General features: G+C 42.1%; 1 protein-coding gene, 1 long non-coding RNA gene and 7 other non-coding genes across 11 annotated transcripts; all 9 read left to right on the top strand.

Annotated features, from left to right (window-relative positions):
- Positions 1-40: 40 nt before the first annotated feature.
- LOC142142639 (uncharacterized) lies at positions 41-12546 on the top strand. Its single transcript, XR_012689256.1, has 3 exons — positions 41-193; positions 697-748; positions 12385-12546. It is a non-coding gene; the product is annotated as an uncharacterized LOC142142639 (long non-coding RNA).
- Positions 12547-15339: 2793 nt separating this feature from the next.
- On the top strand, positions 15340-22116 carry RPS7 (ribosomal protein S7). 3 transcript variants are annotated; one of them, XM_075201491.1, is made up of 7 exons: positions 15340-15441; positions 16680-16761; positions 18078-18149; positions 19238-19381; positions 20500-20564; positions 21265-21418; positions 22006-22116. In XM_075201491.1, the coding sequence occupies exons 2-7, from the start codon at positions 16687-16689 to the stop codon at positions 22081-22083; spliced, it is 588 nt and encodes a 195-aa protein (XP_075057592.1). In that variant the 5' UTR covers positions 15340-15441; positions 16680-16686; the 3' UTR covers positions 22084-22116. The 3 variants fall into 3 exon arrangements, with proteins under 3 accessions (XP_075057592.1, XP_075057594.1, XP_075057593.1); XM_075201493.1 differs by having other exon boundaries at positions 15341-15441; positions 21265-21415; XM_075201492.1 differs by lacking the exon at positions 15340-15441 and adding an exon at positions 15506-15530.
- On the top strand, positions 16159-16380 carry LOC142147622 (small nucleolar RNA SNORA73 family). Its single transcript, XR_012690756.1, has one exon. It is a non-coding gene; the product is annotated as a small nucleolar RNA SNORA73 family (small nucleolar RNA).
- On the top strand, positions 17275-17496 carry LOC142147618 (small nucleolar RNA SNORA73 family). Its single transcript, XR_012690752.1, has one exon. It is a non-coding gene; the product is annotated as a small nucleolar RNA SNORA73 family (small nucleolar RNA).
- On the top strand, positions 18657-18878 carry LOC142147623 (small nucleolar RNA SNORA73 family). Its single transcript, XR_012690757.1, has one exon. It is a non-coding gene; the product is annotated as a small nucleolar RNA SNORA73 family (small nucleolar RNA).
- Positions 19960-20181, top strand: LOC142147620 (small nucleolar RNA SNORA73 family). Its single transcript, XR_012690754.1, has one exon. It is a non-coding gene; the product is annotated as a small nucleolar RNA SNORA73 family (small nucleolar RNA).
- On the top strand, positions 20672-20893 carry LOC142147621 (small nucleolar RNA SNORA73 family). The gene has a single exon (XR_012690755.1). It is a non-coding gene; the product is annotated as a small nucleolar RNA SNORA73 family (small nucleolar RNA).
- LOC142147619 (small nucleolar RNA SNORA73 family) lies at positions 21693-21914 on the top strand. The gene has a single exon (XR_012690753.1). It is a non-coding gene; the product is annotated as a small nucleolar RNA SNORA73 family (small nucleolar RNA).
- A 1055-nt stretch (positions 22117-23171) lies between the features above and the next one.
- On the top strand, positions 23172-23382 carry LOC142147624 (small nucleolar RNA SNORA73 family). The gene has a single exon (XR_012690758.1). It is a non-coding gene; the product is annotated as a small nucleolar RNA SNORA73 family (small nucleolar RNA).
- Positions 23383-24777: the final 1395 nt, after the last annotated feature.

Below are 24777 nucleotides of genomic sequence, written 5' to 3'. Positions count from 1 at the left end.
GCGGGGCCGCTGTAGTCACATGGTACACGGGGAGGCGGGGCAGCTGCACATGGTGCACAGGGGAGGCGGGGCTGTCAGAAATACTTTTTCCTATGTAGCTACTGAAAGTGATGGAGAAGCAGGCAGCGCAGAGCAGGGTTCTAGTAACAAACATTGCACTATTACTACTGAATGCAGATGGAAAAATGCACATGTGAGGTGCTTTTCAATAATTAATTAATTCTAGAGAAGAGTCTAAAATACAGGGCACAATGAAGTGTATTACCTTAGTTTACATGTCAGCCATTTGAATATTGCAACTTGAGTAGTCCCAAAGTTGCATTGCATGTACTTTGGTGGTGACATTAGATGATAATGATATATATACTTAATAATGGACAGTGATTGATCCTAAATGTGCCATGTCTTTGCTGTAGTCCTGAATCCCATAATGAATTCCACGGTGGGTCCTGTCCCAACAATGGAGAAAGGGAAATTATTTAACTTTTCAGATTGCAGTATTTCAAAACCTATACAATAAGGGGAAAGGGGGGGGGGGTCAGGGAAATGTAACAAGTGTTTTCTGAGAGCTTTGAAGGGTTTTTACAAAACTGTCATATGTGAATCCTGATTATTTTTCATGCTGACTAAATAGTATACATAGGCATTGTATAGTTCTCTATGATGACATAACCTTTATATTTCTATACTTGACAGGTAAAGACCGAAAGCAAAAAAATATGTATTGTGGATACATAACTGCTACAGGGTAAATTCACATTCTACAAATGTATGAATGGAGGGTTGGAATGTAAATGTGCTTAATAAATGCATTGCTGTTACTGATGAGTAACAGTAGATATCCACAAAAAGAATGTCTCCCATGCTTTCGAGAAATGTAAATGACTTTGGTAACAGCCATGGTGGTTTGTAAGGAAAACGCATTAGAGAAAAGAAGACATTCTTGTCCAGTTAGCACCTAATGGATAATGCAATATCCTCTGTTGTATTTAATTTCATTCAAGAGGATGCAGACATAAATTGCATAACAAAGGTTTGCCATCCACAGCACTAATAAGCATTTTGTGGTCTTGGCTTTCCTGTAGTTCACTGGATGACATGGTTAAGAGCCTGCAAACATAGATGTGACCTATCCATGAAAACCCTTGACCGCCCTGGTCAAAATAATGGGGTTTCATTTATTCATGAAAGGAAAACACCATTTTCTTATAGTTTGGGGATAAATCCTATGGTCTATTTTGCAAATGTAACCGTTAACTGTAAGCATTTGTTATATAAACGCTCAAGTATAGTATACAAAGCACTAACATGTCCTACAACTACTGCCATTTTCAAAAGGGTGTTCAATATCAGTCCTTGTATGGCTGGTCCATTCACTGCATCATCTTGTCAACCTATTTCCCTCAGGAAAGTAATTTACCCAGTTCAAACCCGATGACATCAAGTTAGTTCAAACCCGATGACATCAAGTTAGTGACAAGGTGAAGAGAGACCATCATAGACAAAGTACTTGCTACATCTGAAAATGGCAGGAGAGGAAAGTACTATCCACACTGTATTATCTAGGTCTATTAGCACATCTAATCTTGAGTAAAAAAATAAACAAAGCAAAACAATAGTCTTTCAATTTGTTTGGGTATATATATATACATATACATACACACACACACACACAATGTATGGACAAAGGTATTCAGACGCTTGACCATTACACAGACGGGCCGTAATGACATTGTATTCAAATACATATACTTTAATATGGAGTGTTTACTCCAAAGCTAACACTTTGAGAAAGTTCTTTGCTTGTTCCTGCCTTTCGACCCACTACAATCAAAATTTAAATTAACCAGTATTTTTGTAAACCAAACAATCTCCTGTATTTCAGTTATGTGGCTTTATAATAACCAAGCTATTTCGCAAGGGAATCCCTTTAGAACACAAAGACAGAACATTATTAAATGGAGTATTATATGATGACAAATGTCACAATTCTTAAGGTAATGAAACATATAATAAGATGACATACAGAAAAATAATGCAAAGCAGTTTCTTTAAAATGAACAGTGATAACAGAAAATTGTCATTTCTAGAGAACATCTCTACCGGACGCAGAGTTCTATATGGTGAAAAAGTAAAGGAATATAGATACATCAATATCATTTCTGTTGGCATATGAACTTATGCAACCATAGGCAACATTAATGTTGGACATGGGGATGTTCTGATTATTAAGATGCCTTTGATGGACTACTTGGTCTGATGTGCGCAGCATTTATTTTTTTGTTATACCACACACATTGGGCCTGATTAATTAAGGAAAGGAAAGCAAAAGAAAAAGAGTAACTTTGCTCCTTAGCAGAACCATGTTGCATTGGAGGGGGAGGTAGGCAGATTTATAGTTGGTGTAGGGTATGTCCTAGATCAACTTTAAATTTCAGTGTACAAATAAGATACCAAGTATTTGTGTGAAAAAACGGACAGCATTTAACTTATGTGCAAAATAATAAACTAATTTGCACCCCTTGCATTGTAACATGGTTTTTATTTATTATAAAATGTTTGCTAGCGAAATTATTTCAACCGCACAGGCTTTTTTATATCCATATTGTAGTAATACATAGAATTGTCATCTCCTATTTCAGCATCACTTATTCATCATCTCATTCTTTAGATTCAGTAGTGGTGCTAGCAGGGATTTTTGCACTGTGATATCAATTAAATCAAATGTCTTTATTGGCATGCATTATAAAATGAACTTTTATCCATTGGGAGTACTTTTTATAAAAACAAACCACAAAATAAAAATAAAGTCAAGAGATGTTTAAGTAGGAAAATGTGTAATAAAATGCAGTTTTGAACTGCAAATGTTGTGTTGCTAACTTATTGACTCCTTATTTTGATATTACAATCAATATCCTAAATTCTCAGTTGTCCCAAGTATCATTTAACTTTAAGTTTTCTTGATTATTCTCCCAATATCCATCATACCCTGGATCCCATATCTCTATTGTAATAATTAATTTTACAACAGTAAATGCATACTATGTAAACTTCTAACAGTCCTTATTGTATCTATACAAAATAAAAGACAGTTGTCAGCGCTTATCCTTTACACTGCACATCTGTGTGTATCTAGCAAATTGAAAACATGAGGTATTAGTTCATATTTTGATCAAAACATTTAAGCCTGCATCCCAACATCAAGGGCATCTCATTATATGCAGGTCCTACACAGACCTATATGCTTTAAACACCATTAAAATACAGTTAAAATCAGATGCACTTACTTCCCAGGTATAGGGGTTTACATTTACCAAGGGCTGGCTTGTGAGCCACACCCAAATGTGCCTTAAATAGGCTTGATGGACAGCTGCTATGACAATAAGGCAATATTTTTAAACAAAACCAGAGAAAAAGCAAGTCTGCGCTCGGTATGTCCCATGATTACTATGTATTGTTTGAACCTAACTCCAACAGGATTGGTATCCATTCATTTATGCCATTTAATGGCTATAAAGAGTTGTTATCATGCATTAGTTTTATCTGACCCACAGCATATGTTTTAAGTTGTGGACAGAGCGAGTCCCCATAATTTAATTCAAACAGTATATATTCCTGATTATGGACAAGGTGACTCTCGCAGGTCGCAGGTTTAGTATTAGCATTGCAGGTTCTTTCTGATCATCCAGAAATTACAGAATATGCATATATGTGATGGGATCTAATCACCAAGGTACCAAATATTTTTTTATTGAGCTGATAAGGTGCCTAATACCACCAGGGAACAAACATACACAAGAAAAGGATGAAAGACACAAGCAGCAAAGGACATACATGTAACCGATACACAAGGAAGGAGGACATGATGACACATGTAAGCGATACAAAAGGAAGGGGGACATGAGGAGCAAGGTACACATGGAAAGGGGACATGAAGAGCAAGTGACGCATGTAAGCGATACACAGGAATAGAGGACATGAGGAGCAAGGAACACACATGTAAGCGACATACAAGGAAGGAGGACAGGAGCAAGGGACACATGTAAGTGGTACACAAGGAAGGAGGACATGAGGAGCAAGGTACACATGTAAGCGATACACAGGAATAGAGGACATGAGCAAGGAACACACATGTAAGCGACATACAAGGAAGGAGGACAGGAGCAAGGGACACATGTAAGTGGTACACAAGGAAGGAGGACATGAAGAGCAAGTGACACGCATGTAAGCGATACACAGGAATAGAGGACATGAGGAGCAAGGAACACACATGTAAGCGACATACAAGGAAGGAGGACAGGAGCAAGGGACACATGTAAGTGGTACACAAGGAAGGAGGACATGAGGAGCAAGGGACACGCATGTAAGCGATACACAAGTGAGGAGGACATTGGGGGGCATATTCAATTGTCACCGTTTTCCGCGGCATTAAAACTACTACCGTTATTACGGTAATAACGGTTTTTACGCACACTATTACCGTAAAAACGGTAATAGCGTGCGCGCCGCAAGATTTTCGTCGTTTCCGTCAATTGAATATGCCCCTAGGAGTAAGAAAAAAAGCAAAAAACTATCCATGTAAGGGACACATTAGGACAATAGAATACATGAAGCACGTGACAGACACAAGCATGGACAATACACAAGGGAAAACTAGGTATGAAAGCAAGTAGGAAAGGCAGAATAGAATTAACAGTGTAAAACAGTAATTAAGTAAGAAAATAACGAGGAGAGGTAGTTTAACTAAGATTACTAGCAGATAATAGTAAAAAAGAAAGCATAGAAACAGACATAGCATAAATAGAATAACAACAAGAGCACTTACACACAGATCACCACACATATAAAACGCACAGAAGTTAGCACAGTGGTAAACTGGAAACTATCATCTTTCCGGGCTGGATGACCCATTAGGTGCCCTAAGCCCTCGTCTGGGGAGCTGGTTATCTGCATTATGGTGATTACCTGTGTGGGAAAACGAGGTATTAATATCACCTCAACCTGTCAACTGCGGACTTTAAAACATATACTTTTTCTAGCCCTCTGGTTCCCCATATCTCTCAGTCATATTTAAGCTTGTGTATATTCTATTTTGAAAGTAGTAAAGTAACTGCCGGCTTGCATCGTTATCTTGCAGACTAGTCCGTTGTTTCGGTCTAGGCAAAAGGGTTATTGTCCACCAGTCCTGTATGAATGGACATCACACCAGGGGGTCTCCCGTCTTCATTTAGCTGTGGGTCTGTGTGTGCTAGCATAAGAAAAGGCCCACAGACAGAGCTCTATGTTTAATGGCAGAGGACTGCATTGTGTATTTAAATGTAAAGGTGTCTGGATCCTGATCTCTGTTTAAACAAAATTTCCTGTATAGCCATATAACAATATCTGTTCCTAATTAAATCAGGAATGTATCATCTGCTATCTCCTGGTCTGTATGTTTACCTGTGAAAAGGTAAAGACAGGAAAGGACCAATCAGGATGGTCCTGGAATTGCTGATGAGGACATTTCTGGGTTTAAAAGAGAGCTCTAGAGGACAGCAAATTGGCATTCACTTAAGAGTGATAGCTGAGGTCAGGCTGGCGTTGAGATATATTAATCTCTGCCCCTGACAGGAAAGGGACAATCAGACATTTGAGCAGGATAGCTAACAGCAGAACTGACGCTATAACCGGCAGGGAGGCTAAGTCCTCCCTGCCTTAAATACTGAACGTGGCCAATCAGCCTAGCTCTGAAAATCACCCCCAGCCTATGCCTTACAAAAGAGGTCATTTATTAGCCCACAGGCTAGTGGATTGGTTGCGCACGTACCCGGCTGCCCTCCGTTGCCGGGATGCGGCGCTATCTACTACAGCGGCAACCCGAAAGTGACGTCCCGGTCATCACAGCGACGGCTGGGACGCAGGTGAGAGAATCACGGCGGCTGGGCACCGCCGCGGCTGGGCACCGCCGCGGCTCGTAACACCCAGAACCTATTTCCCGCGTGCTCCACCTGGCTGTTTTTACTTGCTTTTACTTTTACTGCTTTTACTTAATTAAATAATTATAAAAAAAGTGGCAATAAACTACAACCTTTTTTTTCTTTATTATTACTATTATTGTTATTAAAGCCTTTTAAAGGCTTTAGCACTATCTGGGTAGTTGTGGATCGATTTTGTGAAATTAGTTCATTTGTGCCTCTTACCTGTGTTAAAATTGTGGCCTCACTTTTTGTCCAGCATATCACTAGACTATGCTTTTCATTTTAATTTTGCTCTCTAGACTCTGCCATTGATCATCACCTCACCTTCCTCTTGAAGGCGTTCCGTCCAAGGTGGTCTAGGAATGTGTAGTACATAGTAACCTCATAGAGACTGTGTAACGACAATTACCCCTCCACGCTCCCCCGGCGCTCTGTCGAACCCGGAAGCAAGCCGGGTCCGACGGGGGAACACTATAAAATATCGCTCTGACACTTTAGGAGTGTCAGAGCAACTTACCTGTTCCTGGCTCCTGATTCCTGTTCCTCCTTGTGCCTGCTCCCTGTATGTTTTGACCTCCTGTGTTCCGAACCGGCTTGCTGACCTTTCTGGATTCCGTTTCTCCTGTATACTGACCCGGCTTGCTGACCACCTTGATTGCCTGTGTTCCTGACCTGGATTGTCTCACGTTCCTCTCTCTACTTGTTTATCTGCCATACCTGTGTACCGACCCGGCTAGCTGACTACGCATCTGTTCTGGTGACCCGTGTACCGACCCGGGTTGATTGACTCCGAGATTGCCTCCTGATCCTGTCTACATTGCCTTCCCGTGAACTGACCCGGCCTGTGCGACTATTCTCATCCTGCTTCTATTCCACTGTACTACATCTTGGGGCAAACCTGAGGACCGCGACCTGCGACTCCTGGCAGCAAAGCCCATCCTGCTTAGTGGCCACCGGACCGCCTGCACCTGTAGTTGCAGCTCCGGACCCCCCTTCTGCAGCGGCAGCTTCTTTCTCCCAATTGCGGATACCTAATCCGCCTAAGTTTGATGGAGACCCTAAACTTTGCAGAGGATTCCTGAACCAATGCTCCATTCAATTTGAGCTGTTGCCGGGGAATTTTACTTCTGAAAAGGCTAAAGTGGCCTATGGGATATCTCTGCTGTCTGGTCAAGCCTTAGCATGGGCGTCCCCGTTATGGGAGAGGAATGATCCCATCCTGCATAATTTCCCCACCTTCTTGTCCACTTTTAAAAAGATTTTGATGAACCAGGAAGGGTCTCCACCGTCGCTACTGGGTTATTGCGTCTCCGCCAAGGAAACCAGTCCGTGGGTCAGTATGCGGTTCACTTCAGGACTATGACCTCTGAACTCCGCTGGAACGATGAGGCTCTTGTGTCTACATTCTGGCAGGGTTTTTCAGATCAGATTAAAGATGAGCTGGTATCTCAAGAACTCCCTGCATCTCTGGACGATCTCATCTCCCTCTGCTCTCTAGACTCTGCCATTGATCATCACCTCACCTTCCTCTTGACTCCGGAGCTGCAGGGAATTTAATTTCTGCTGCCTTGGTAAGGCAATTCTCCATTCCCACGCAAGCCTTAGAACAACCTATCTCCCTTTTAGCCATCGATTGGGGAAGAATTCCAGAGGGATCCATCCTTGTTCACACCACTCCTCTTCTTCTTCAGATTGGAGCACTCCACCAGGAGAGTATCTCCTTCTTCGTAATCCACAGATCTACTAATCCCGTCATCCTTGGACTACCATAGCTTCGTCTACATTCCCCTAACCTAGACTGGCAGTCTGGTCACATCTTATCTTGGGGACAACATTGTTTTTCTCATTGCCTTTCAAAGGTGGTTCCCAAGGGAGATCCCAAATGCCACAAGAGATTACCCTTGGTACTTCTTCCTGAGCCCTACCAAGTCTTTGCCGATGTCTTTTGTGAACAGGAGGCTACCAAACTCCCTCCGCATAGAATTTGGGATTGTAGCATAGACTTAATTCCTGGTAAACCAGTGCCCCAAGGCCGAGTGTATCCACTATCCGTCCACAAATCCAAGGCTATGGAGGACTATGTCCAGGATAATCTAAGCAAGGGCTTCATCTGAAAATCCTCCTCTCCTGCTGGGGCAGGCTTCTTCTTTGTAAAAAAGAAAGATGGGGGCCTCCGCCCTTGTATCGACTATCGAGGTCTAAATGCCATCACTGTAAAGAATCGGTACCCATTACCATTAATTTCAGAATTATTTGACCGGATTAAGGGGGCTACCATCTTTTCTAAATTGGACCTCTGAGGAGCCTACAACTTGGTGCGTATTAAAGAGGGGGATGAGTGAAAGACAGCCTTCAACACCCAGGACGGTCACTTTGAATACTTGGTCATGCCCTTTGGATTGTGCAATGCCCCGGCTGTTTTTCAAGGTTTTATGAATGAACTCTTTCAAGACCTGTTGTATCAGTTTGTGGTCATCTACCTAGATGACATCCTCATCTTCTCCCAAGACTTGGTATCACATCGTAAACATGTTTTGGAGGTTCTGTCTCATATTAGGAAGAACCATCTATATTGTAAACTAGAAAAATGCACCTTCGAACAGAGACAAGTTCCTTTCTTAGGCTATATCATTTCTGGCACTGGATCGCAAATGGATCCCACCAAGTTAAAGGCCATTCTCGATTGGCCGCAACCCTCTGGCCTTAAAGCTACACAACAGTTCCTAGGCTTCTCCAATTATTGCCGCCAATTTATTAAAGGATACTCCACTCTGGTGGCACCTATAACCGCCCTGACCCGGAAGTCTGCGAATTCCAAAGTATGGTCTGTGGAAGCCACCCAAGCCTTAAAATCTCTGTTTTCCTCGGCTCCCATCCTCCAACAACATGACTGTTCTCGTCCATTCATTCTGGAGGTGGACGCATCCTCCGTAGGTACTGGAGCAGTGCTCTCTCAACGAGATTCTACTGGTAAACTAAGTCTATGTGGTTTCTTTTCCCGTCGCCTCCTACCTGCTGAGAGGAACTGCGGTATCGGTGACAAGGAGCTCCTGGCCATTAAATTAGCTCTTTTTGAATGGAGGCATCTCCTAGAAGGAGCACAGTTTCCCATCACCATTTACACTGATCACAAGAACTTGCTATATTTGCGTACTGCTCGCTGTCTAAATCCTCGGCAGGCAAGATGGTCCTTATTCTTCTCCCGATTTTACTTCAACATCTCCTTCCGTTCTGGATCTAAGAATATCAAGGCAGATGCTCTATCTCGCTCATTTGATCCTGCTGACTCGGAACCTTTGGAGGAGAATAAATTTATTCTGGATCCTAGCCGGATTTTGGCAGCAACTGATATCAAAAGAGGCTGTCCTCCGGACAAGACTTTTATTTCTGCTCCTCTCCGCATCAAACTCTTACGATGGGCTCATCGTTCCCTCTTCTCGGGTCACGTTGGCATTCGCAAGAATTGGGCATTGCTATCTCGCAACTACTGGTGGCCCTCCCTACGAGAGGATGTAAGGAAGTTTGTGTCTTCTTGTTCCATATGTGCCCAACACAAGACCCCTAGGAGGAGGCCTTATGGTCATTTACTTCCATTGCCAGTTCCTGAATACCCGTGGTCACAAATCTCCATGGATTTCATTACGGACCTACCTCCCTCCAAGTCTTGTACTGTGGTCCTAGTGGTCACGGACCGCCTTTCCAAAACCGCCCACTTCATTCCACTGAAAGGTCTGCCTTCGTCATTGTCACACGCCGGTCCCATAGCTAGGTGCTAGCGTGTGACTTGCCCTTTAAAGAACTATGTTGGTGCTTGCCTTTTGTTTCAGAGTCTCTACCTTTTCATGGCTGTTTTATGTTATCCTAATTGGGACCTCCTTCCGAAGCTTATTGGTTCCTGAAGACTATTTCAACCTCCTGTGACCAGGGACTCATTGCCTGATCTTCATGTTACTCACACTGCCGTGGGTTCTGGCTGCATACCTGACTCTCTGACTATCCCCTGGATGTTATCGGTTGCCGAGATTGCTTGTCATCACTGCTCTCATCGGCTCTGCTGTATACCAGTTCGTGGTCATCTACAAGCTGAAACTATCTGTTGATTTCCATCTGCATACTGAACTGTCTCGTGAGTTGCCTATTACATCTGCGATATTTGGCTCAACTACCTCTCTGCTCGGCTGCCTATATTCTTTATTGAACTACAATCAAGTTATCTTGTCATCTGTGGGTCTATGTCTGGCACGGCTATATTACTACTCTGCTGATTATTAGTTGCTGGACTGTTCTCAAGAAAATATTGCCGAGCTAGTAGCCAGTTCCGTTATTCAAGTTGTGTGCGTTATCAGCTGTATCCTGTTTAGTAATGAACTCACGCCTCTTGGTGAAGTTGGATTATATGTGACTCCCAGTGCTATGCACGGTTGGACTGTACTTCTAAGCAACATTCCATTGCATGTTTCCAGATTACCCAAGTTCTTGGACTGCATTAACATCTTCTGTTCGCTGTTTGAACCGTTATGTTACCTGTAAACCATCTGCTAAAGTGAATCATATTCCATCTGGATCAGCCAAGTCTATCTATTATTCATATTGGACTTTTAGCTGTGTCAGTGATTCTTCTTTATTGCTGTGTGTGTTGTGAAGGTTTCAAGTGTTCTATATCACTATCTCAGCTTTGAACTGTCACTGCCAATCTTCATGCCGTTGCTAATGGTTACCATCTGAAGTACTTCCGTGATTGTATTGTTTTATGAACTGCCGTGCACTCAGCCCAGCTGAGTTTTATATATACATCTGTTATCTACTGTTGCTGCATCATCAATTAATATACTGAATTGCAACACTATATCATCGTCTGTGTATTCTTCCTTGTGCTGCTCCCAAGTTGAACTATCAACCCCAGCGGGTTCTGTCTCCACCTTCCTCTGCTTTTATCATCCTGGTAGAGGTTGGGGATCCATAAAATATCCATAGTCGTGACAGTCATCTTCTTTAGCTGATATTTTCATTAAAGAAATATTCCGTCTTCATGGTTGTCCTCATCACATTGTCTCCGATCGAGGCTCCCAGTTTATATCCAAGTTTTGGAGATCCTTTTGTCACAAGTCTGAAATCAAGCTCGATTTTTCCTCCGCATATCACCCCCAGTCTAACGCACTGACGGAGAGAACCGACCAGGAACTGGAAAAATTCTTAAGAATATTTATCTTTGCCAATCAAGACAACTGGGTGGATCTCCTTCCATGGGCTGAGTTTGCCAATTACAACCATTTTCACGAAGCTATCTCCAACTCTCCTTTTTTTGTTTTATATGGTTGTCATCCTAGATTACCCACCTTTTCCCAATTTTCTTCTTCCGAAGTCCCAGCAGTGGACTTATTATTTTGCAATTTCTCCCACATCTGGGAACAAACCAAATTAAGTCTTAGAGAAGCCATCACTCGCTCTAAACAAGCCTACTATAAAAGGAGAAGAGCTGGTCTTAATTTTACCATCGGTGACAAAGTATGACTGTTTTCATACACAGAACATTCGTTTAAAGGTTCCCAGCAAATTAGCTCCCAGGTTCATTGGACATTTTTCCATCTCCGAGATCATCAATCCAGTAGCCTTCAGACTAAAATTACCACGTTCTCTACGTATTCCAGATGTTTTTCATGTTTCATTGCTGAAACCAGTGGTTACTAACAAGTTTTCCACCCCTCCTAGGGCTCCTCCTCCTGTTATTATTTAGAATCAAGGTGAATATGAAGTGAAACAAATCCTGGACTCTCGTAAAATCAAAGGTTCCGTACAGTTCTTAGTAGACTGGAAAGGATATGGTCCCGAGGAACGCTCTTGGGTAACTGCGGCTGACCTTCATGCCCCCCGTCTACTCAAACTCTTTCATAAAAAATTTCCCTGTAAACCAGTGTAGGTATCCGGAGTCCACCTTTAAGGTAGGGGGTACTGTAACAATACTTACCCCTCCACGATCCCCCGCCGCTCCGTCGGACCCGGAAGCCGCACTTCTGGGTTCGGCGGTCACGTGACCGCCAGACCTAGGGTAGGGAATTCAAACAGGGGAACACTATAAAATATCGCTCTGACACTTTAGGAGTGTCAGAGCAACTTACCTGTTCCTGGCTCCTGAATCCTGTTCCTCCTTGTGCCTGCTCCCTGTATGTTTTGACCTCCTGTGTACCGAACCGGCTTGCTGACCTTTCTGGATTCCGTTTCTCCTGTATACTGACCCGGCCTGCTGACCACCCTGATTGCCTTTGCTCCTGACCTGGATTGTCTCACGTTCCTCTCTCTACTCGTTTATCTGCCATACCTGTGTACCGACCCGGCTAGCTGACTACGCATCTGTTCTGGTGCCCCGTGTACCGACCCGGTTTGATTGACTCCGAGATTGCCTCCTGATCCTGTCTGCATTGCCTTCCAGTGAACTGACCAGGCCTGTCCTATTACTCTTATCCTGCTCCATTTCCGCTGTACTACATCTTGGGGCAAACCTGAGGACCGCAACCTGCGACTCCTGGCAGCAAAGCCCATCCTGCATTGCGGCGGTTCTTTGTGAACACCGGGGAGATCGTTAGACTCCGCACCTCAGGTAAGCCAGCGCTAATCAAGATTAGTAGTGTTATCAGTAATCCGTTACAGACTGTACTATATATCTAATATACCATTTGTATCCTGTGTTTACTTTCCACAAGACTATTACTGCAAGTTATATACACCTGTATCCTGCATACGCCTGTATCCTGTATAACAGTTACTTCTGTGTATCCTGTAAATAAACCAACGTTTCTCTGGTTAAGTTTATTAATGTGTGGACTCATCATCCTTCTCACATTCCGCTGACACCTATTACAGACACCTGCCAATAAGTTATCCTAATACTTGGCACTGATTACCTCTACCTACTCTGGGCTCCAGGACCTCCCATGCTGCTCACCACTTTGGAAAGGCACTTCCATTTAGACTATTCTCTAGTCTGCTAGGCTTCATAAGTGCCTTGAAAACTAATCTTTTCATTCAAGCCTTCCAGCCCTCCTTCTATCTCTTCCTCCTGTGCAACCCCCACCTCTACTTACCCACCCAGTATTAAACTCTTTAGGCCTGATTCATCAAGGCACATATGCTGAGTGCAAGCCGCATTCAGTATTATTCACAGGTATATAGGTTTTGCGTACTCCCGAAGTCACCAAAGCACGGATCTCAAGATATGTACCTTGTTGAATTCGGGTGCAGGGCTGCTCTTCTCTACTATGCAGGACGCTCAGGTACATACGTACCTGTCAGCGCCTGCAGAGCCGGCGGACCGGGCAACATTAGATCCGCCTGACTCGTCAGCTTTATACAGTGCAAATAAATATTTTTCACGAAAACCAACACTAGACAAACCAGCCGGGATTGGTGGAACTATAGCAGGGGGACACATAGCAGGAGTGCGAACCTCAGGCTGTTCAGCACAGGGCTGAATTCTCTAAGGAGAGGGGTCTGCAAACAAAATGTGCAGGCCCCCCCATTAGGGAGACCCAGTCCCGTACTGAATGCACTACGGCTCTTCCCACACCGCTGTATGGTGGGTGTGGGTAATAAAGTGTGTGTAACTGAAGAAAAATATGTAAAACGCTATTTTACTTTGTAGAACTTCAAGTCCTAGGCTGCCATTAACAGTCTGGGCATGCTGGTGCTTGTAGAACTACAAGCACCAGCATAACCATGGCAGGCAGGACATGCTAGCACTTGGGTAGTCATAAGTGCCAGAATGCCCTGGCACCCAGGACCCACTAAGCCATGTAGTTTCAAAGTAAAATTTAAATAAAACACACCCCTCTTTGTTAACACATTAATTTAATAAAGATAAAACAAAACCTAACTAAATTGTTAGGTTTTGTAAATGTTATGTAAATATTCAAACTAATGACATCAGCCATTTATGAATGTACAAAACTGCAATGAAAATTATACTACTTTTACTGGTATGTGTATGGATTTGTGGAGGGCACTTGGTTGAAAGTTAGCTTTCCGTGTTAAGTGTGGATTAGGCACAAGAGTGAGCCAAATTTTATACTTCTGTGCAAAAATTAGAAAACCTTCAAACACATAAAGGTGAAATGTGTAATAAAGACAGTGATGTCCCCTCACTATTGTGAATAATTTACACCATGCCCATATTTCTGCGCATGCCCAAATCTTTGGTACAGATTGATTTTAGAGGGTATTTCCAAGTACTGGGAATGTGTCATGCACCTTGGCTGCCATTAAAATATACCAGTGCAAATAAAAGAACAGTACAACCCCACATTTTTACTGTTAATAAACAACCCTTAAAGGCTGTAATGGCATAGTCCAGTGGTTCCCAAACTTTTGCAGTTCGCGGCACCCTTAGAGGCTCCATAATTTTTTCAAGGCACCCCTCCAAAATAATTACTGAGCAGTCCTGTTTTAGAAGTAGTTGGGTCAAAAAATTGTAATAAGTATTTAGGTAAGGACAGAAATACTTGTTTAGTTGTATGCAAAAATACCCCCTCTACCCCTGGGGCACTCTGCCCCCCTCCTCTGCCTCCAGGCTCTCTGCCGCGAGTGCCAGCCATAGAAAAAACAAAGAACACAAAAACTTACCAATCTGTGCGGCGCCGGGACCCAGCATCCTCCTCTCTCACGCAGCTTGTCAATTCAGTGACAAGCTGCGTGAGAGTCCCGACACCGCGCGGATCCCGGCGCCGCACAGATTGGTAAGTTTTTGTGTTCTTTGTTTTTTCTATGGCTGGCCCGCGGCACCCCTGTGACAACGCCGCAGCACCCCTGGGAGCCACGGCGCACACTTTGGGAACCGCCGGCATAGTCCCTGATTTAAAGGGCAAATGCTCTGGCCTTCCATTTAGGAACATCCTGGTATTGAAGCAAGTGCAGCAGCCTGCCTCTCCTGTAGCTCTCTAGAAAACCCCAATGTAGGCAATTGTGAGGGGCAGTTCCATTTTCAAATGATGGGTACCAAAGTGATTTGCCCCCTCCCTAAAATGGAAATTTTAAATATCCGATGACAAATCTATATACATATTGCAAAAGCACACCACGCAAAGTATGACTTCACAAGTCTAAACAGCAGCAGGCCGGTGCAGAGAAATCCAGCAAAGCTAAATAAAGTTCATGTGCAAAAAATTCAGGTATACAGTTGTATTTATTATGCTATGAATCTGCAACTAAGTATAAAACATTTGTATACGATGTTTCATTTGTTAAATTATTTAATGAAGTAAGATAATCTTTGAACGAAAATTCGTTCAAACAGAACCTGCGTGTCTGTGACTCATTAATATCCGTTTCCGCCCTCAGTCCTCACCACACTTCCGCCAGCACATGACGCGAGGGGGCGGGGCAACGCTCTAGAATACGGTCTGCAAAAGCTCCCAGCGTCCTTTTCGCTTCGCCGAGATCTGGGCCGTTCTCGCGGGATCTCGTCCTCTTCCTAGGCCGTCACTGAGAGAGGACGGTGAGTGCGGCGGATTCTCCGGACCCAAATGTGTCTTTTATTCTTGTCTTCCTTTCACTTGCGGCACGAAATGGCGACATATGCCGGCGGTAAAGGGTCACTTCTTACCTGGGTTATGCTGGTTTCCCTGCCGGGGGTCGTATCTAGAGGGGATGGCGCTGGATTTTGGTAAAGTGAATAGCGGCCGGCTAGTGATGGTGGCCGTGTGAGGTCACATTCCCTGGCGGCCGGGGTAGTAGGAGACCACGTGGGATGCAGCTTACTCTCTTGGTGTATTTTACACTATTAATGTTTATGGTAGTAGCCAGGCCTTGGTGTCCTGATCAGTGTGCATGTACAGAGCTATCTCATAGTATACTGGGTCCAAACATTCAACTGCAAATTGAATTGTACAGACATTAAATACATCGATATTGATTGTCTAAAGATTTTGTGGGGTGGTTGATAGAAATATAGTTGAGAATGGGGCATATACTGTGTGTGTGTGTGTGTGTATATATATATATATATATATATATATATATATATATATATATATATATATCATACAGTGTGTTCTCTAGGCTTAATTAGGTCCAATGGTATGACAGATTCTGGCCAAGTAGTTTAGATTGTAGTTTCTTGGTATTTAAACACTTGACTGTAAAGACAGGGATTTGTTTGCTTGTCCTGTTCATAGTAAATTATTGTGTTTTAGGCTGTTTTGGTACCATTTAACCAACGTGGATATCCTGTGAGGTTGCTCTCATAGGCTCTGTTCAGGTGGCGTATGGGAGCGTAGCGTCTTCGGGCGCTGTGACGTACAGTCCCCTTCCACGACGTTGGAGAACATGCATGTCCCCGGCCCTGTGGCTGGTGAGGACGGCGTCCTGTATATTCCTACGCTTTCCCAGAGCTTTCGGGCTATGACTGGGGAGACAAACCATGCAGGATACATAATATTGGGTGCTGTAATCTGTCTTAAGGTACACATAACATAAATAATTGTTGATGTATGTGGGAATGTTCGTCATTTACAGTGTTTCCCCAAAATAATTTACCATAGTGCTTTGGCCAGGTGGGTTTTGATATTTGCTAGATTCTCTTTCAGCTAATTCATTGTTGTGTAAATGAACTGCAAAATAAGTGTTCCTAATACAGGGCCTGCTTAAGAGTTTGAGGGAAAATTGAAATGTGTAGACAACATGTTTGAAAGTTCAATAATTCATGACTAATGTGATCGCATTTTCTTGTTACAGAAAGGCCATGTTTAGTTCAAGCGCCAAAATCGTGAAGCCTAATGGCGAAAAGCCAGACGAGTTTGAGTCTGGCATTTCTCAGGTGAGTGTTCTATCTTAATACAATGTAAATGTTTAAAAATGTCATCAAATACAGTGGTAGTAAGGGAAGTGTAAACCATTGTTGGCTTAGGCTGCATGTTTTCACACATTGGGGGGGTATTCAATTGGCCATGTTACTGTTAAAAGTAACGCGGCCTGCGCTTTACCGTTATTATGGTAACAGTGCACGTAATTACCGTTATTACGGCAATTCTAACGCAGGCATTTTGCTCGCATCTCCCTGATCTGCGGCCAGAAAGCCGGGTTAAAACTACTGTAATACCGGTAATAGTTTTAGCGCTGCGGTACTTCGGGGGGAATTGAATTCCCTGCCATTGAGCTGTTCTTTTAAGATAATCTGCTCAATCCTAATGTGCTGCGAGCGTCACTTCTGTGGTTCTTAGTTATGTTTTTGTCTGATCACAGTATAATAGGGTCTGTGATTTAGGGAAATTAAGACACAAGTTTTGGTGTTTAAATAGAATCTAATTGTATTTAGTCTCTTGCTTATTAACCAATGTGGATATCCTGTGAGGTTGCTCTCGCAGGCTCTGTCCAGGTGGCGTATGGGAGCGTAGCGTCTTCTGGCGCTGTGACGTACAGTCCCCTTCCACGACGTTGGAGAACATGCATGTCCCCGGCCCTGTGGCTGGTGAGGACGGCGTCCTGTATATTCCTACGCTTTCCCAGAGCTCTCGGGCTATGACTGGGGAGACAAACCATGCAGGATACATCTTCATATGATCGTTTGTATGTACTGTTGATTTCAATTTGTCATATCTGTTCAATGACTTTAAAAATCAGATTCTTGATCAAATTTAAAGTATTGATCTGTACTGTGTCTTCAATGACCCAATTACAGCAGAAATGAACTTTGAACACACATTCTACTTTGTAAAATGCCAAAAAATTATAGGCCTTTTTTTTAACATAAAAGGGCATATTCAATTGTTGCGGGTTTCCACGGCGTTAAAACTACTACTGTTATTACGATAGTAGTTAGCTGAAGCTTAAATCCAGCGAGAAAAGTACCGTAATAATGCGCGGCGCGTGAGGTTTTCGGCGTTTCCACCGACAATTGGATATGCCCCAATATGTCAACAGGCAAGTTCACAATGCAGAGAGATCTACAATCTGTCTGGTAAAATTCCGGCACATCCCCATTGCTCTATCTTTTGGGACTCTGCTCTTTTGTGTGGTTTTAAAGTCGCCCACAATAGGAATTATTCTCGGCAGTAAAACTAGTAGCTGTTAGTAATAAGTGCTTTCTTGAATGTATGACTTGGTTACATTTTCTTCTTTGTCCTCACATTCTAGGCTCTACTGGAGTTGGAGATGAACTCTGACCTTAAGGCTCAATTAAGGGAACTAAATATTACTGCAGCAAAGGTACAATATAAAAACATACAAATGTGTATATATAATACTCACTTTCAGAGCACAGGCTGGTTTATAGGCTTTGGCATTAATGGGATACTGGCATCACTTTTTTTATTTAATCTGGCATTAGGTAATAAAATAATCTGTTCGTCCATATCTACACATCTAATGCATGGGACAACAGATGTAGTGAGTTTGTGCTTAAAGACTATATAGATAGGAGCTCATAAATTCACCTTGTGTGTCATTGCATCCTAACCGGTCTCTATGAGAAGCTCCACTTATCTATTCTATTGTCTGCACTGAATAAAGTGAGAAGTCAATATAAAAAGATCCATAATATGGTTTCTGCCATGTGGTACACCAGAAGTGTAAGGCGATCAGTCATGTAGGCCCTAGTGTTCACGAAGCTTAACATGCTTGACTAAAGAGGACTTTTTTTTTTTTTTTGTCCTGTTCTTGTGAATTATATTGTGTTGAGGCTAGCCAACAAACAAGCCTCAACACAACATATAACCAACGTGGATATCCTGTGAGGTTGCTCTCATGGGCTCTGTTCAGGTGGCGTATGGGAGCGTAGCGTCTTCTGGCGCTGTGACGTACAGTCCCCTTCCACGACGTTGGAGAATATGCTTGTTCCCGGCCCTGTGGCTGGTGAGGACGGCGTCCTGTATATTCCTACGCTTTCCCAGAGCTTTCGGGCTATGACTGGGGAGACAAACCATGCAGGATACATTCTATTATTTTGGGCTGTATAATCTATTTACATATACATTTATGATGTGGCAATGCTTGGCTTGATCACATCTGTCGAAGCTCCTTCCATTTTTGATTACGGTTAATGAATTCTCCATAGAATAATATCTGCATTACTTTACCTATCTGACATGCAGCTTGAGAAATGATGGTGTACCATTGTAGGGGCCATCACTTTATTTCTCGCTGATACTAAATGTAGAGACGTGTCCCACTAGGGAATTTTAGACATGGCTTAAGTTCTGGCGGTTTTGATAGCTGTAACCTTGTTTGGTTGCAACATACAGACGCTTTGGGGATAGCGGTGGTGTAGCTATTATTCTGATGTCTATTCCTCACAGGAAATTGAAGTCGGGGGTGGTAGAAAAGCAATAATCATCTTCGTTCCAGTCCCTCAGCTGAAATCTTTCCAGAAGATCCAAGTTAGGCTGGTGCGTGAACTTGAGAAGAAGTTTAGTGGGAAACATGTTGTCTTCATTGCTCAGGTAAGTGGAATGAGATTCCCTCATGTTGCATACAGTCTAATGGTTCTATATCCACTTGTGCTTTCACACACTTATTTCCACTTCATGTTTATTTGTATAGCGCTACTATATTGCGCAGTGTTTTTCTGTTGATTGAATCATTCACAGTCCTGTCTTTCGGTCTAATGTCACCTAAAGCTGCATTACACACTTACACACTTACAATATCGATTTTGCTGTTTTACTAACTGTCATTCTCTTAAGAGTGACTCTTCTCACAGCTCCCACATAAAATTGGTCCCTCTGCTCTCCGTCCTTTTAAAGTGGCAAATATAATAGATTTGCTGTATTAAAGAACTGGTGGAGCCCCAATAAAATGCCTGGATGAGTATACCCCATGCCTTGCTATCTTGGACAATGTCCAAATTAGGAAAATTGAAGTTGTATGTGGAAGTGCAGCTTTAAGAGCAAAGTTGGGAATATCTTGATATTGGCCCATAGGCCTGGCCTATGTAAGAATAATGTTGGGCTCATTACATGCAGATTGTTTCACTTACTGGGAGGCAGGTTTTGTGCTCTAAAACTCTTGACTATCTTAACCAACGTGGATATCCTGTGAGGTTGCTCTCACAGGCTCTGTCCAGGTGGCGTATGGGAGCGTAGCGTCTTCTGGCGCAGTGACGTACATTCCCCTTCCACGACGTTGGAGAATATGCTTGTTCCCGGCCCTGTGGCTGGTGAGGACGGCGTCCTGTATATTCCTACGCTTTCCCAGAGCTCTCGAGCTATTACTGGGGAGACAAACCATGCAGGACACATACATGTACTGTACACTGGTTTGTAGATCTTTAGCTCACACTGCAGTGATTTTATTTGGTTATTTTTGTCTTCCTTTTGAATTTGAAATTTTTAATGCATCTCCAGCTTCTTTGATTCACTGATAGTATTCCTCCAGATTAATGTGAGTTTTTAGCAGAAGTGGGTTGGTTAGACTGAAAAATAGAAAATGCATTTCTAATCTCAAATATAAAGTCTGGTCATAAATGCTTTAAAAGCCTTCCCGTCTTTAAGTGATAAAAACTTACTACAAGATTTCTGAATAATGTTCCCATAATTATGTTGGTCTATTTTTCTTCTAGAGAAGGATTCTCCCCAAACCAACAAGAAAAAGCCGCACGAAAAACAAGCAAAAGCGCCCCAGAAGGTAAAGATCAATATTGACACTTTTTATAATTTCTGCAGACTACTGTAGCAAATAAGGTCTAAGTATTTCTAACATAAACATTAAATACAAAGGACTAACACTTGGCCCCAACGTGGATATCCTGTGAGGTTGCTCTCGCAGGCTCTGTCCAGGTGGCGTATGGGAGCGTAGCGTCTTCTGGCGCTGTAACGTACAGTCCCCTTCCACGACGTTGGAGAATATGCTTGTCCCCGGCTGTATGGCTGGTGAGGATGGCGTCCTGTATATTCCTACGCTTTCCCAGAGCTCTCGGGCTATGACTGGGGAGACAAACCATGCAGGATACATTTTGTTTATTGGAATTGTGTGACAAAAGTTTGCACTTCTGAACGTTTTAATCCATAACTTTACAAGTTCAGAGTTGGTCAATACTCAAATAAAATGTATGGCATGCAATAAATTCAAGCAGATTGAGAGTCTTCACTGTACATCTTTCCCAAATATAACCTCTGTAATTGATTAGATTGAACATTATTTAAAGCACTGTAATCCTTGTGTCTGTGTATATTCCCCTCCCCTTTAAGTTTTCTTGTCTTACATTCAAATGCTTGGTTATGTGCATGTGTACTAGCTATTGTGTTGGTTTTGTACTGGTTTGATCTGAACTTGTCAGTAATCAAGCTGAGTTGGCTGTGGTGCTAATGGGATATTTTCATTCTAGCCGTACCCTTACTGCAGTACACGATGCCATCCTTGAAGACTTGGTATTCCCAAGTGAAATTGTGGGAAAAAGAATCCGTGTGAAGTTGGACGGCAGTCGGCTTATCAAAGTCCATTTGGACAAGGCACAACAGAACAATGTTGAACACAAGGTAGTAGTTTTTATTTTGACTATTCATATATTCACTAAATTATACGACAAGTGTTTAAGTTAGGCTTCCTTTTTGGATTGTGTGAGCCAGTTAAATCTATATGCAGTGTAACCATTTGAGAAGTGTTTATAGCTGAATCGCCTTTGTGTTTATACTGCATACCATTCACAAGCCACTCTATCTGAATCATGCACAATTGCTGTTTAGGTGACAATGCACTTCAGACAGATTTTCCTTAAATAAGGTTTCACTGAAGTCCTTATGATTATAAATGTAACCAACGTGGATATCCTGTGAGGTTGCTCTCACAGGCTCTGTCCAGGTGGCGTATGGGAGCGTAGCGTTTTCTGGCGCTGTGACGTACAGTCCCCTTCCACGACGTTGGAGAATATGCTTGTCCCCGGCTGTATGGCTGGTGAGGACGGCGTCCTGTATATTCCTACGCTTTTCCAGAGCTCTCGGGCTATGACTGGGGAGACAAACCATGCAGGATACAGAACCATTTCACCATGAAGTATTAACATGTTACTAACCTGCACTTTTTTTGTCTTTATTAGATGTTTCTTAATGGGTTTTTATTTCCTACCTAGGTTGAAACATTTTCTGGTGTCTACAAGAAACTCACAGGCAAAGATGTGGTTTTCGAATTCCCAGAGTTCCAGTTGTAAAGTGCAAAATGATCGAATAAAAAGTACTTGTTATATTTGTGTCTATTTATTTTTATTTGTGTAACTGGTCTAAGAATCTGGTAACTATTAGCTTTCATGCAATTTCTGTAGTCTTTGGACTGCAGCATATTACAGTGAGTACTTTCTGTGTATCTTTAGTGGAGGAAGACACTTTTTTCATTTGGAAGCAATTAATAGATTTGTTGACATTGAGGTTTACAGAAAATAATTGGCTGACTAAATCTCCATATTCATCAGTGTGTGTAAATAGAGAAGGCTTCACACTATAGAGTAAATGGTACATTGCACAGTTATGGTAGTATTCAGTTCCTTTATTTTTATATAAAATTTTGAGACATACACGACTGGTCAACACTTTAAAAGTAAAGCACTAATAGTGCATATGTCCTTATTAAAAGCTTAATTACAATGTACAGGTAATGCATCTACCGTTTAGATAAAACTGCTATGAAAACTGCTATTTGTGTGGCCAGAGATTCCTGTGGCACTGGTCATGTGGTCATTCACAGCCAATGTGTGCAGGAAGCTGGCTACTGTTGACACAGGGTGTTTCTTGGGTGGACACTGAGCATGCTCCTGCAAGTACATGGTCATTTCATACGCTTGTTCATAACTGCTCAGTGACCACCTTCCTGTTGTGTATATAAAGAGATGAATATTAAAAGAAACTACATCTTTGACACAGTAAACATGTTTAGTGTTCAGTTGTATATAGGCATCAAGCACTTTTTTTTTTTTTAATGTCTCTGAATCAGTTCTTTAAGCATATGTGTCAATGTGAAAAGTTGTCACATTCATAATTATGTCTGTCTTGGCAGGATAACTATATGATGATGCGGAATTCTTTTATCAACTAATAAAATAGTCTCAGTTGCAAGTTAGAGTTTTGGTCTCCCGATAAAATGATTTTATAGCTTTATCAGGTTTCTCCTGTTATAAAACCTTTTTGCACATACTTGGGAATATATATTTGTGTCTGTTTGCATTTGATTGGTTCTTTGAAGCCTTGCTTCTATATCCCTAATTTGAGCAGTTGTAGTGCTTTATTATGAGAATAGTTCTGTTAACCAACGTGGATATCCTGTGAGGTTCTCTGTCCAGATGGCGTATGGGAGCGTAGCGTCTTCTGGTGTTGCGACGTACAGTCCCCTTCCACGACGTTGGGGAACATGCTTGTTCCTGACCCTGTGGCTGGTGAGGACGGCGTCCTGTATATTCCTACTCTTTCCCAGAGCTCTCGGGCTATGACTGGGGGGACAAACCATGCAGGATACAGACCATTTCAATTGAACTAATTTGAACCTTTTTGAACTGGTAACAGTAAGCTACTGTTGGGTTAATGTGGAACTTGAATGGTAAAGGGGGGGGGGGGGATTGTCAATTAGGAGTAACATCCTAAGTGGTGTGTATAAACCTGATGCAAAAGTAACAGGATCCTGCTGGTAAGCAGTCTGATAACTTGAAGTGTATTTCATATGATCACTTGGGTAAATATCCTTATTGTAGAAGGTAAATAAGCTTTATGCTGAGGGGAAAAGTGTGGTGGATGTCTTCACCTAAAATCTGTTTTTGGACAAACTTCCTAAAGCTAAATTTGAGGTATTTAGCTGTTACCTTCATGTTGAGACTTGGAACAGTTCATGCACCATCTTTTGTTCTCCCATCTACATACTGTTAAGATAAAGTTAATATAGTAACATCTGAGTGGTGGGGAATCATGTTCTGTGGTGTATGCTGTATAAATATTGATGACCAACTGCTTATCTCTCCACTTCATTAAGTGATGTCACTGGTTCCTAGTGAATTAATGGAATGCATTGTTAAGAATATTGCTTTAGCTGTCAAATAGCTCCTCCCATGTTAAACTGTTGTGTTACACATGACGGTTCTAAAAGAAATTATGTGCAAAATTTCTTCTGAAATATATAGATGAATGGTGCTTTATCATTTTACTCTGCTGTTTGTGAGTAGAAGTTTTGTGGATGCATTGGGAGAAAATATCTTGGATCTCATCTGAATCTACTTATGAAAAATATAGTTCCATGAAGGCACCATTCTTTAGCTATGTAGGCTACTAGGTATCTATCTTGGCATTTGTTTTTGGAGGCATTGTTAAAAGGCCATGGGAATGTCCATAGGCTCTGTAGTTTGTAGCCTAATGGTTACATAACGAAAATCATATAATTGGTATGTTTAACAGTGATTGTTCAAATTAAGAACCCAGTTGGTTTTCAAGGGCCAGCACTGAAAATTGCAGATAATCCATGTCAAATTCAGTATCAAGGGCAATTGGATTGGTAGGCTGGGACTCCTCTGCTCCTGGTAAAAACAGTGTTGAATGTTCCCTTTTCTTTCAGGGGCCAGATTATTTTATGGATAAAGTAGAGGGCTAAATTAATGGTTATATGGAAGGAGAAAAAATAGTGGCATAATATTTAACAATGGGGCAATATATTTTTATTCTGATATTACATACAAGTGGCAGCATGCACAAGTGAAGGACAGTGGATCTGGCCATGATGTTTGACATGGGTCCTATTTCGTGAGTTGAATTGGCTATATTCATCTTGCTCTATAGACAACTTGCTATATAGACTTATTTGGCCACATATATGATTTAGAAAAGGTTTTTTTCACCATAGAGTGTAGTTTTCCCACTCGATGAGCAGATGT

Source organism: Mixophyes fleayi, chromosome 3 (genome assembly GCF_038048845.1).
Source record: "Mixophyes fleayi isolate aMixFle1 chromosome 3, aMixFle1.hap1, whole genome shotgun sequence".
NCBI lineage: Eukaryota > Metazoa > Chordata > Amphibia > Anura > Limnodynastidae > Mixophyes > Mixophyes fleayi.
This window is presented reverse-complemented; position numbering and strand designations above follow the sequence as displayed.